This window comes from Lichenostomus cassidix, chromosome 19, assembly GCF_008360975.1.
Source record: "Lichenostomus cassidix isolate B80296 chromosome 19, HeHo_3.0, whole genome shotgun sequence".
Taxonomy (NCBI): Eukaryota; Metazoa; Chordata; class Aves; order Passeriformes; family Meliphagidae; genus Lichenostomus; species Lichenostomus cassidix.
The window spans coordinates 4,009,699-4,023,469 of record NC_139499.1 but is presented as its reverse complement, the minus strand read 5'-3'; the positions used below and the strand labels follow the sequence as shown (position 1 = coordinate 4,023,469).

General features: G+C 49.9%; 2 protein-coding genes across 2 annotated transcripts; one reads left to right on the top strand and one right to left on the bottom strand.

Moving 5' to 3' along the window:
• Positions 1-63: 63 nt before the first annotated feature.
• DERL2 (derlin 2) lies at positions 64-4,443 on the bottom strand. Its single transcript, XM_085078862.1, has 7 exons — positions 4,293-4,443; positions 3,789-3,854; positions 3,444-3,517; positions 2,925-3,018; positions 2,287-2,482; positions 1,653-1,743; positions 64-958 (listed from the first exon to the last, which is right to left on the bottom strand). The coding sequence occupies exons 1-7, from the start codon at positions 4,383-4,385 to the stop codon at positions 853-855; spliced, it is 720 nt and encodes a 239-aa protein (XP_084934988.1). The 5' UTR covers positions 4,386-4,443; the 3' UTR covers positions 64-852.
• Positions 4,444-4,659: 216 nt separating this feature from the next.
• MIS12 (MIS12 kinetochore complex component) lies at positions 4,660-6,541 on the top strand. Its single transcript, XM_085078864.1, has one exon. It carries the CDS (start codon positions 4,895-4,897, stop codon positions 5,525-5,527), a length of 633 nt encoding a protein of 210 aa, XP_084934990.1. The 5' UTR covers positions 4,660-4,894; the 3' UTR covers positions 5,528-6,541.
• Positions 6,542-13,771: the final 7,230 nt, after the last annotated feature.

Genomic DNA, 13,771 nt, shown 5'->3' with positions numbered 1-13,771 from the left:
TGTGCTTTTTCCAGCCTCTGCTTTTTCACCTGCTGCCTCAAGACTACAGGATGATACAGAGGATTAACCAAAAAGGATCCACAAGACATTTTATTCAACTCGCCATCATTCTGAGTCCTGACTCCAGACAAGTTTCCTTCCCTAGTGCTGCTGGTCATTCAGTGACAGCAGTGGGCACATGGGGATGGATTTTGCAGACACACCTATTTAACCACCAGTCAGACTCAAAACTGGGCAGCTGAACACACAATCCTTGGGGAAAAAAACACCAAAACGTAGCCATGGCCTGCAGAATATTCCAGAAACCCAACTGGCAGAGTGAGAAGCTGCATGATGGTAAACGATGTATTCCTTGCAATTCAAAGACGACTGGAGACAGCAGCACCTCAGATTAAAAAAACCTTTTGCCATTGATATAGTGACACAGCTTTTCAATCATCTTGTAGTTGTTTTAACCAAGAATAAAAAAATGAGTCAAAACCCAAAAAGTTGGGTTTGTCCCCTGTAAAGTTTCCCACAGAGTTTCATGTATCAAATAACTTGAAAAAAATGCTTTAGAAATCACTTGAAACAAGTACTTGTGGCCTTGTTAACTGAAGTTAACAGGAAATGGTTTCCAGTTTTAAATTTTTGGCTCCACTGGATTTAGATTATGTCCAGCACAATGAACTCCCTGATTGGGAAAGATGCTGGGAGTGTCTTGGATGAGACTGCCATTTCATAAAGTGCTTGTATTCCAAACCATAGAGCTGTCAGAGAGTCCTCTCTGCCCTGGGGAAGGAGAGTCCCCACGTGGGACTGGATCCAGGCCAGTCTCTCCCAGGGGTGGGTGGGCTTTGGCACAGGCTCTGATTATCCCCCGAGGCGCTGCCCCTCTCCCCAGGCAAATCCCCCTGGCCGCTCCTCTGGCAAGGGGTTGTAATTGGGGTCATCCTCCGGCGTGTCAAATATTGCCTTCCTGGAAAACACAGAGGATTGTTATCTTTTAGAATACATGTTTCACAAGAAGATCAAAACTGCTTACATGGTGAACGTGGAACAGCCTGCCCAGGGAGTGGGATTTATGCCCAAGTCACTCTTGCTCTCCAGTTCAGAGCTACCAGGAACGAGATCTCAAATCAAGATTGAAGAGGTTCAGCTTCTGCTATTTATGATAAGTATTATTTATGGTAAGTATTCTATGACAAGTATCTTCAGGATATTCTATGATTCCATGAAAAACAATCATCAGAGCTGTTCTGGGAGAGCACCACACAGGATTAGAACCTCCACACAAGAGGGAACTGAGTGGGAGCAGCAGCACTCAATACTATAAACACTGAGGGTATTTTTTCCCCAAATTGTTAAGTGAGGATGACTTACAGAAGAAAAAAACATTAGGTACCTTATACCAAAAAAAGCTGTCAGCAAAGCCTGCCAAATGTTACCAAAAAGACAACAGGTAAAATCCTTTAGCTCTTCTCCCAAATAAATTAGTTCCCACTTACACACATTCTTGTTTACAAACATGATTTCAGTAAAAAACACAAGTACAGGCAGCCCCCAATTCTGTCTCTGCCCAATTCACCAGGAGCTGATGTGACTGGACTACAAACAATTTTCCAAACAAGCACTTTTCCCATGTCTGTTCCAAAGCAGGCACCAATACTCACAGGACAGACGGTGTTCTCAGCAGCCTCCCACCGCCAGGCTGATTGGGAAAGACATCCTCTAAGAAAAAATATATATGCCCAACAGCAATGCCTGGTATGGAAACAAAAGCCAAATGGTGATTTTTTGATACTTTTCCTTTACAACTCTCAAATGCTTTACACTAGAGTTTTCAGGAAAACAACACACATTGGTTCTTTTACAGAAAATACAAAGATACAGAAATAAAAACCCTAAGGAAGCAAGCTAGCAGCAGGTAAAAAGCTTAATTTACATTACTGGACATTAATACAGGGAAAACTGCTCATCATTATTAAAAATACTGATGTTTTGTCTCTATTAGAGTTGATAAAATAGTAATATAAACTATTTTATTTTAGTAGACTGATGCCACAGTCAGATGATCCATCAGGGCAAATTCCAAGCAATAAACAGCCAAAACATCAGAAACTCCTTCCATCCTTATTACAGCACAAAACATTCTACAATGGACAGAAATCAGAAAAGCCTGGTATAAATATACTAGAACAACTAATACCAAGCATTAGGGCATTTAGCCCTTGGATTTGTCCACATTTTCTGTTTCATATCAAACATGAGGAGGAACAGATCCTTGTGATTGTTGCCACTGCTCACCCAGGAGATCCACAATGATGGAGTTCCCCAGGAGCAGTGAAAAGCCCATCAATACCCAGGGCAGAAAAGGGGCTTGGAAGATGAGGAGACCGAAGAAGTTCATGCGGACGTAGGGATTCCTGCGGCTCCAGACGTACACCAGCATGATGGTGAATGCCTGGCCCAGGAACACCAAGTTCACAAACAGCCCAAAAAGCTGGCATGGGTTGTTAAGGAAAGAGCTGTGAGGTCAGGAATTCCACAGTTTAATTTGTAATCCCATGTTTTCCATACAGCTGGTAACTTCATTTTCCCAGGTTCAAGTACACCAAACTACTGTCCATCAAATCCAACAGCTGCAGCACATTTGGGGTACCTACAGCATGAATAATCTTATTAAAGTATAAATTAATTCTTCACAGACAACCTGAGCATGATCCCACACTTGAGCAGCCCCCTGATAACCTCATTTCTATGATCAAGCAGAAAAAACCTGAAAAACCAATAATAATCCCAAAGTATGTAAAACCACCACAACAAATATCAGTACTCCTTGTGCAACAAACTATATTAAGGTAACAGTAACAACACAGTTTCAATAATCATTCACACATCTTTAGCTCTACCGAAGGAGTTTGGAATTAAAACAGAAAGGATACAGTCATTAAAAGTCCTCCAAAAAGGAACATAAATACAAAATCTGCCGTCCGACCCCGGAAAGAGCCTTCCTCGAGCATGCGGCAGTACCGGTATCTGAGGCCACAGGTCAGGAAAATTCCATTGCAAAAGAGTTTGAAGACAGATCCAAGCAGAAAATAACTCAATTCTACTTCAAATCAGCTAAAAAGTTTTTTTTATCAATTTACTGCATCAATTGGGTTTCTCTGGATACTTCAGCAGAGATGACCCAGGAGATAAAAACATTACCTGGAATTTTCTGCACCAGCTCAGCACCAACCTGAAGGATCAAATTTGTACAAATTCTTGACGCCACAAAAGTAACTGGCAAAATTCTTGACTACTTAAGGAGGACCCATTGAAGCCCTTTCATGACACCAGCAAAGTTGGCATTGCTGAATTCCCAGGATCTCAACCTTTTCTGTGTGCAGGTACAGCAACATTCCTGCACTCTGGAGCTCTGCTTGCCAAGGGAACCAACCCAACTTGGTGAAGGATACAAAAAGATCATGTTAAATAAAAAATTAAAGCCAACCGGTCCAAAGAATAAGTAGTTTGTGATTAACCTCCATATCTGGAAATAAGACAAATACAAGGACTTTAAGCACGACAGCTTATTTTTATTGTCTAAACAGATAAGCAAGTAACAGTGAAACCGAAAGCTCATTTACAGAAAACGAAACTAAGGCCTATTTTAAGGTACAGTGGTCTGCACTCTGGCTTCAGTAGCTTTTAAAAAGTATATTTTCAATACAAAAAGTTGTTGCACTAAGTTTTGAGAAGACGAGCACTTACAAACTCTACAGCACACTTCAAAACCTCCCCGTGCTTCAGAAACCACTTACTTGAAAGTGCTTAAATATTAACTCAGGGTTGAAATACAGCTGGAAGGGCGTGATAAGTTCTAATTGCTGAAAAAGAAAGAAAACATTTTGATGGGATCTATACAAGAAGGAAAAAAAAAAAAGAAAAGATACACGCCCAAACCAGTAACCCCTTCCTGTGTGCCAAAGAGAGCCCAACAAGTCCTCAATCAGCACTGCGAGCTTTCTGGCAAGTGGGAGCCTCGACACAACCCGCTGGCGTTGCTGGTATTTATTCGCACTTTGCACCTCCCCGGGCCGGTTTCGGGGATCCCCTCGCTCACGGGGCCCTCAGGGCTCCACACCCGGCTCTGGGCGGTGTCGGTGCCCGAGAGCTCCCCTTCCACGGCTCCCGCGCCCGCCCCGCTCCCAATCCCCCTCACGACTCCCTCCCGGGCAGCCCCCCGGATCACCCTCCCCGCCCCGCGCCCCTCGGCCCCGTCAGGCGGCGCTGGCGCCCGGGCGGGGCGGCGGGCGCGCACTGACCACGGCGGCGGTGGTAAGGACGCAGGCGGTGGTGTAGGCCCGGGTCACGGGCGGCACCTGCAGGTACTCCTGCCGGAACGTCTGGTACGCCATCTTGGCGGCACCGCCCGCCCCGCCCCGCCCGGCGCCGCGCCCGCCTGACGCACCGCGCTCCCATTGGTCAAGCCGCAGCGCCCTCCTACCACTCTGCCCTCTCATTGGCCTAGTGTGCCGCTCGCTGACGCCTCTCCGCGCTCCTATTGGCCGCACTGCAGCGTCCGCCCACCGCTCCGCGCTCTCATTGGCTAAGCCGCCAGCGCGCGGCCGTGCGCTCCCTGCTCTTGGCCCGCCCACAGCGCTCGGTGATTGGGCGGCGCGGGTGCTCTGGCTGGCGCTGATTGGCTGCAGGAGGGGGTGCCCTGAGGCGCTCGAGCGAGGCGGGAAAGCGGCGGTGGCGGCGGCACGGCTGAGCTGTGGCTCTGTCTTTGGGCACCGGCACCGGGCACCGCGCTCGGCCCGCGAACCCCGGCGGGAGGAGCGGCCCTGCTGCCTCGGGTAACGCCGGGCAGCCCTGTGAGACCCGCTTCCCCTCACGGCCCGGCCGCCCCGACCCCCCCGCTGCCATGTCGGTGAATCCCATGGCCTACGAGACGCAGTTCTTCGGGTTCACCCCTCAGACCTGCATGCTGCGCGTCTACATCGCCTTCCAGGACTACCTCTTCGAAATGATGCTGGTGGTGGAGGGCGTGATGCTGAAGAAGCTGGACGGCATTCCCGGCTGCAAAATCAGCCCTTCCCAGATCCGGAAATGCACCGAGAAATTCCTGCTCTTCATGAAGGAGCACTTCGATAAGCTGTTCGCTAAAATGGAAGAAATGCTGCTGCAGCTGGTGCTGAACATCCCTGAGAACGTGCTGCTGCCGGAGGACAGGGTGCAGGAGGAGTATCGCTACAGCAAGGAGGAGTTCCAGGCGCTGCAGGATGAGCTGCAGCAGCTGCAGCAGCAGTGCAGGGCCGAGGCGGCCGCGGAGCAGGCGCTGCGAGCAGAGCTGGAGGAGCAGAAAGTTGTCAGGGCCGAGCTGGAGAAGATTTTGCAGTGCTTTGATGGGCTTGAGAATATCTGCAGGGAGCACGGGGCAGGCAACTTCAAGGAGAGCTTTGCCCTCCTGACGCAGAGCTCTAAGAAACTGCAGGATGTGCTGAAAGATGTTGAGGAGAAGAGCAAAAAGATGAAGCAGCATGATCAGTTAGTGTAATGGAAGTTCTGAAAGGTAACAGAAGTCATACAGAGAGCTTGCTTGAAGTTACAGAGGCTTAGCTTTCCCTTGCTGCCCTCATCCTGTCAGGATCTGGACTAAAAGCTGTTGAACTGTGCTGCATTGCACCTCCCTAGGGCAGGAGGGGGAGAAAAGCCTGTAAAATGTAGCTCAGATTGTTAACTTTGAATAAATTTTGGGTTGGATAACCGTGCTGTGGAGGTCCTTTCCTGGCTGCTGAGTGTTACATTTGAGCACAGCATAACACTTGCCCGTTTTTAAGGTTTTTTAAAACGAAGCCTCATTAAGACTTGTAGAAATGTGTGTTTCCAGCCTGAGGCTGTGCAGGTAATGGGGTCAGCAAGGACATGGGGACTTTGCCAGTTCCCAATGAGCTGCCTGGCCCTGGCTACGGTGCCTTTCACTGTTTGGAAAGCCAACAAGGAGGAAGTGCATGGAGAAGGATGACACAGTGATGCTGTTGACAAGGCTCTGGTGAGACCTGTTGGAATCAAACCCGATTTCAGCCGAATTTCTGGAATCTCAGGGTTCCTCACCACTCCACCTGTGCTTGTGTTTCTCAGCATGGAGCTGCTGCTCCACAGAGCAGAAGCCACTGGAGGAAATGAGCAATTCCATCACTTTGTCCTACTTCACCTTATGTTGCTTTATATATGTATATGTTTGGTTGGTTTTATTTTTGTTGCCCAGTGTGTTTTTTCTACTAAATAGGAAAGTTCCTTTTATTAATGTTTATTCAGATTTTCCTGTAAAAGTGTTACAAAGACTGATAAGCTCTTTTAAGTGTCTTCATTAAACTTATTCTTTCTGTACTTAATTGAAAATCCCTGACAGTCTGTGCATCTTTCCACTGCATTTTTTTTATTTCCTGTTTAGTCCTATCATTAAATATCAATATTAATTTCTACTTTACTAGCATAGAGGTTTAAAAGGCATTAACCCTGTGAATCATGTAGAGGTGACTGCAATAAAAAATGTATTAAAAACATAAAACACAGTTTGGAATTCTTTCTTTCCTGAATAGAAAAGAATAACATGTGAGTAGTGTTAGCAGCAGAGGGCACCAGCAGCCCAGGCTCAGCTCCACAGGAGCTTGGTCTGTTTTTCCTACTCAGTGTAACTTTCCTGGACACCAAAAATTATGGCATCTCCTCAGATGAATCTGTTGTTTTATCCTTAATAAATAGGAGGTATTTGTCCTGGACATTTCAAGCCAGGAGTGACCACACAGAGATTGGCAGAAAGCTAGATCCTGCCAAGTTTATATATCCCAACAATGTATTTTCCCTTTTAAAAGGGATTATTTCCACTTTCACATGTTTCTCCTCTTCCAGCCAGAGAGAAATTTCACCACCAGGCCAGGGTTCTCCCCAGTACATCCTTCCCAGCTGGAGGGGTGAGTGGGAAATGTTGGGCATGACAGCTGTACTGTGCCTGAGCCACTCCCTGACCCTTGGGATTTTGATGTGCTGCTGTGTCACCAGCCAGGGAAATGTGTCCACAGTTAAATCTGAGACTGACCATCCCACCCTCCTGGTGTGGAAATCAACCCACGCTGGCCTCAGGCCCTCCTGTGAAAGTCCCTTCCCACCTGCTCCCAGAAGTGCCATCCTGCCACATGCACTCCTGGCACTCCAGTCACCACAATTAACTATTTCACATTAAATAGTAAATATATCCTGATGCTCCAGAGGGTGGTGCAGAAGCAGTGCCCTCAGGCATCAACCTGAGGCATGTGGCAGCTGATGAAATCATGGAATGCTTTGGGTTGGAAAAACCCTCTAAGCATAGAGGCCAGCAGTTCCCCCAGTGCTGCCACAGCCACCACTCACCATGTCCTCAAGTGCCACATCCACAGCTGCTGGATCCAATGGTATTGGTGGGGCATTCCCAACTCCAGATCATGTCCATGTGTTTGTGTGCCCTCGTGAGCAGCTCAAAATGTCCTGACTCCATCCCCAGTGGCCTCTCCATCCATCTTTCTCCTGTTGTCCCCAGGCTCCCATCCCTCTCAGAGGCAGATCCAGCATGTCCATGGCCAAGGCACAGGTCCCTTTGGTGACAAGGCAGGCACAGACAGGGTGGCACCAGGCTGCTGCAGGAGCAGGACCTGGGACTGGCTTGGAAAGGAGGGGGAGAACTTCCACATGGATGATTTTAATGCTCATTTTCTCCCAATACTTGCACGGGGCCAGAATATTCAGAGCCCCAGGCTGGGAGCAAGGTACTTCATAACACCCAGTGTGAAAACAGTAACCAGCTGTTGGTAAAATATTTCCAAGAGCATTTTGCGGGAGAAGCAGCCTCACTGTTGAGCACTTGGTCCAATGAACACCGTGGCAGCAGAGCTGAGGTCTGAGGGGAACAAAGGCACTGATTTTCCTACCAGGATAATGCCCTCCTGGTCTGGGACATGCAGAAGCTCCTAGGGGCTGGGGATGGACTGGCAGCTGGATACTCCATCAAACAGGGAATGCTTTTGAGCCCATTTACAGCTCCTGGGACTGTCAGGCTTTCAGCAAAACTCACCCCTGGGAATAAAAGCATGTTCTGGCTGCGAGGAGGAGGGCGTGCAGCTGGATTTGCAGCCCCTGTGCATGGAGAGAGGGTCAGGTGAAGTGGGGAAGGGGCAGCCTCTGTGTCCCGGGGGTGCTGGTGTCTCCAAAACACTGCACACCCAGGGGCTTCAGTCCCCTCTATAAGAGGAGAACAGAATATTTAAATTAAGACATTTTTGGCAGCATTCACAGGCAGTTGGAGCACTCAGGGTCGGGGAGTGCAGCCCTCCTTGACTTAGACGCTGAATAACGATGTAATTAGCAGCCGTTAATAAACCCACACCTGGCAAAATGCCGGGGTGGGGGGAGGAGGGGGTTACCATATGCCTTCTCATTAAAAGCTTTAATTACAGACAGGAAATGCTGGTGGCAGCCACACACTTTAATTGCTTCACCTCAAGCTGGTGCTGGGTCAGCTCCTGCCTTTTTGCCATCCTGTGGTGGCTCAGGGCTCCCATCCCTGTCCCCATCCCACCAACAGGGCAAGGAAAATATGTTAACTTTTTAGTCTAATAATGAAAAAAAACCCTGATACAGCAAAAATTTTTTCTTCCACAGGGATTTCAGCTGGCACAAACTGAGCAAGAGCATACCCCATCCTGAAACAACCCTGTGGAACCTCCAAATAAAAAATAATACAGATTGACAGAGAGCCAGGCACTGTGAGTTATTCCAGCTGGTGAGTGCAGCAGCTCTTCCCTAATGTGTTTGCACATCACACACTGTAAAACGGGATGGGAGTAAACACTCTGAGTCCTCAGCAGGATTTCTGGAGAGATGTCCCACTGCTGCCTCCCCTGCCCCCCAGCCCTGGCAATAAAATAAATGGGGCACAGAAAATGGGCATTCAGCTCCCATTAGTGGCAAAACACTGATTTACTCAAGCGATGAAGCTTAGTCAGGGCTTGGCTGCTGATGGCTCCTGGCTGTATTTGCTGGACCTCCCTGGAAATTGCTTTAGAAAAGAACATGGTAAATGGCTTTTTCCTACTCAAGGAGAAGAAAAGGAAAAACCTGGAAACATTTGGCAACAAAGGAATCACTTTCACATGTAAGATTTTCCCCCCTAATTAAACCATAGGAAGGAGGGAATGTGGTTAAAGAGGTTCTGCTGAAGGCAAGCCTTGGAGAAAGCTGTGCTTGGTGTGGACAACAATAAAGGATTAAGCTTATGATTCCCCTTTGTTAGGGACTGGAAAAACTATGTCACTCACACAGCCTGGCATGGCTTTGGCTGCTTTCCTGGCTGTTCATCCTGCCTTGCCTCCATCTGACTCCTGCTGCAGTTGGGTTTGGGTTGGAAGGGACCTTAAAGATCATCAATTCCCTGCCATGGGCAGAGACACATTTCACTAGGCCAGCTTGCTACAAAAATATCACAGAAATTTAATTTCAGCTTGAAGAGGAATTAAAAAGCAAAAAAACCCAAGAAAACAGACTAGAAAAACAGCATTGAGGTAAGATGGAACCTTTGGAGGTCAATCAACTGGAGGGATCCTGCCAGGTTGTGATGCCCCAAAACTGAGCACTTTGAACCCAATGGTCCCACAGCTGTGCCTCCTCTGCTTGGTGTCTTTGTAGCTCTGATTCTCAGGCAGCTGTGCCTCCTGGTGATCCCTGCTCCTGGGGATTTCATTACCTCTCATTTCCCTGTAGAAAGGAAATTCTCCTGCTGCTTTGTCTGCTTATCCCTCCTGGGCTCTTATTACTCCCACTTACACAATTCAGAATATTATTCCCTCCTGTCACCTTAATTTCTAATAATTAGTATTTGGTGTAACACTACAGCAGACAGCAGCTCTTAATGAATATTATAATAAGCACTAAATTACAATTTACTGCTCTAGAAATCCATTTTGTTACATAGCCCACTTACAAGAAAATGAGGGGGAGCAGCTTTCAAACCATTTCTCTGGCTGGAACCCACCCCAAATTGAGTCCCTATAAGCACCATGGGTATTACTGGCCTGGGACATGTCACTGACCAGGTCAGCGCTGGATGAGCTGTGGTGGCAGTGATGTGACCCCACCAGGACACTGCATCCACAGGGAACCAGCAATTATCTGACCTCAGTATTTTATTCACTCCCTGACAAAATGCTGGGGTGTGAATCCACCCGGAATGGACAACGGCATTAATCCAGGAAAAGGGCTTGTGCAGTAAGGAACCCTTGATGTCCCCATTTCCCACCCGAGCCTCTACTGCTCCCTCTTATGAAGCTGTTTTCCCTCCTTTTGTGTTGGTGGTTGCCAGGAATTCATTTATCCATCAACAGGTGGATTTGGCACTGGCAGCTATAGGGGCAGAACACAAAATCCCAAAATGGTTTGGGTTGAAAGAGACCTTTAAACTCAGCCAGTTACACCCCTTGCCATGAGCAGGGACACCTTCAGCTATCCCAGGATGTTCCAAGCTGTTGAAAATGTTTCCTTTGTGAAAACAAAACCTTTGGGAAAATGGACCTTTTTCTCCTGGACAAAACATGTCATGGCACTTGGTGAATTGGCAGTCACTGCTCACAGATCTTCACAAAAGGGGTAATTATCACCCCCAGCTCAGAAACTCAAGTCAAAAGCCAGAGCTCAGCAGGAGACACACAAGGTAAAATCAGAGACTGTGAAATGAATAGAAGCATGGAGTCAGAGTCCTGAAAAATTCCAAAGCTGGCAGGTGGCCTTGCGCTTGGTTGTGGCAGGGTTCTGAAAGCAGTTTGCAGTGGCACAGGAGAGGAGGAAAAGTGTTCTGTAATCTCTTTAGGGAAGAAGTTGTCTGATGCAGCTGCTTGTCACCATGAGAACCCACAACTGGGAACAAGCAAAGGAGTTTTCTTGTTGGCTGAGCAAAGGACTTGCTGGGGTTTCCCCCACTGTGCCCAGTGAGCTCCAACCCAGGCAAGGCCCAGCCCCTCTGCCAAGCCAATTGCACTTTTCTTTGGAAGCCAATGGAACTAAGGCAAGATATTTTCACAAAACCCATTGCAGCAAGGGGCTGGACAAGATGGGGATGTGTTACCGGAGTGTGACAGATCTCTGAGCTTCTTCATGCAGAAAAAGCCCAGCATGGAAAAGGGGGACGAAAAGAACCACTGCCAGGCCATGTCTGCTGCAGCTGAAAGGGCAGAGCCCTTGAGAAGGGCAAGCCCTGGTCAGCAACAACCAAACCATCCACCTGTTATCCACAGCATTACCTTCCTGAATATAAAACAAACACTGTGCCAGTTCCTGGGAAGATATAAGCCTTAGCCCAGTCAAATCGAGAAGAATAAGAACACTCAGCTCATTGGGGAAATCCTAATTTATTTACACTAAACGACCTCAGAACCTGTCTCCGGTGATGGAAAAAGCCTGCCTGCTTCCTGGTGCTCTTCTCGGGGCAGCCTCCTGGAGACCAGTGAACCTCCTTGGCCTCCTGGGGACCTTCTCCTCCACCAGGCATGGGCTGTTCACAGCTGGCACAGCCACAGCATCCGGGCAGCTGAGGGGTGGACACTGGTGGCTGGAGAAGTCTTGTGGCTCTGCCACCTGCTCCTGGCACTGCTTGCCCTCATCCAGCTGGGCTCCCATTTCAGCTTCCGGGCTTTCCCTGGCCCCGGCCATGCTCAGGGATGTGCCCACGTCCTTGCAATCCATGACTGCAAGGGAGCAGGGAGAGCTGTCTAGGAGGTCCTCAGTGTCTGCAGGCTGGCAGGGATTGCTGAGCTCCTGGGAGGGAGGCAGGCTGGCAGGAGTGACACTCTGGGAGAGCTGCAGGCTGGCAGGAGTGACACTGTAAGAGGCAGGCAGGCTTCCAGGAGCGATGCTCTGAGAGGGAGGCAGGAACTCGGTGGGAAGGAAGCAGCTTTGAAGGGCGAGGATCTTCAAGGGCTGAGGGCTGCCTGAGGGAACGGTGGCTGTGGGGAGGATCTCCAAGGGACTTGGGGTCTCAACAGTGGGGAGGATCTCTGAGGGACCTGGGGTCTCAACTACAGGGAGGTTCTCCGAGGGAGGAAGGCTGTTGGAAGGAGGGAAGCGGTCAGGAGCAGCGAGGGTCTTGGAGGGTGGGAGGCCGTCAGAGGCAGTGGAGGCTCCTGGAATGACGGTGGCTCTCTGACGGCGTGATGTTCCTCGATGGACGGAGGATCTCAGGCGGAAGGCCATCCTTGAAGGTCTGCAGGCTCTCCCAGGGATGGCCATTGTCGCTGGGAGCGGCCTCTTGCAGGGACGGAGGCGCCTGGAGCAGCTGGCTGAGGCACAGCAGGCCAGGTGGCCTCGCTTGAGCAGCTCCTTCAGCCGTGCCCGCAGCGCCTGCCACATCCCAGCGTAGAGCGCTGCAGATGTGCCGTGGTGAGCCCAAAGCAGCAGCATCAGCTCCTGCAGCTCCTTGGCCACAGTCACACAGGGGCCACAGCTGCAGGGGCTGCTCAGGGGGCTCAAGGGAGCATCTGGACGCTCTGGAGGGGTCAGCCGAGCTCTGGAGGGCCTGGGAGCCACAGGGGCTCCTCGGCTCTTCCGTGCTCCCCTGGCATGGACCCCGGGGCGCTTTCTCATCTTCTGTTTGTCCCCTTCCTGCCTCTGTGGTGTCCGGTGGCCAAGGGCCCACCAGGCAGCCACGGTGGCCAGCAGCAGGACAAGTGCAGTCACCATCAGGACGCTGACGTCGCTCATGGCTACGAAAAGGTCCATCGCAACTGCACCGGCAGCTGTGGCTGCTGGCCCGGCTTATATAGCTAGCCAGGGCACTGTGAGGTCACAGTGCCATGGGCCAGTGCAGCCCTGTGACATCACAGCCCTGTCTCACACCTGTGGCACTCCCTTTGTGACGTCACAACCCTGCCTAAAACAGGTGTCACCCGTTTTGTGATGTCACAGCCCTGCCTCACACCAGTGTCTCGCCCTTTGTGATGTCACAGACCAGCCTCACGCCAGTGTCACCCCCTATGTGATGTCACAGCCCTGTCTCCTGCCTGTGTCACCCCCCTTTGTGACATCACAACCCTACGTCAAAACAATGTCACCTGTTTTGTGATGTCAAAGCTCCGTATCAAACAAGTGTCACGCCCTTTGTGATGTCACAGCCCTGTCTCAAACCAGTGTCACCCGTTTTGTGACATCACAGCCCGGCCTCAAACAAGTGTCACCCCCTTTGTGACATCACAGACCTGCCTGACACCTGTGTCTCCCACTTTGTGATGTCACAGCCCTGCCTCAAACCAGTGTCACACACTTTGTGACATCACAACCCTACCTCAAACCAGTGTCACCCGTTTTGTGATGTCACAGCCCTGTGTCACCCCCTTTGTGATGTCAGCCCAGCTCGCCTAAGGGATCAGCAGATCCAGAGCTGCCCTGAAGGTGCTCATGGCTGCAAAAGCCTGCAAGTGAAAATGGGAGCTCAGCCCAGAGCAGTGAAGCATTCCCAGAGCAAGGGCACTGCCTGAGCCCAGCATTTGCTGGGGTTTCCCCAGCTGTGCCCAGTGAGCTCCAGCCCAGGCCAGCCCCAGCCCCTCTGCCAAGGAAATTACACTTTTCTTTGGAAGGCAATGGAACCAATGCAAGATCATTTCACCAGCCCCATTGCAGCAACGGGCTGAAATAGCTGGGCATGTGTCACCGGAGTGTTCCAGGTGCCTGAGCTTCTTCATCCAGGGAAAAGCCCAGCATGGAAAGGGGGACTAAAAGAACCACT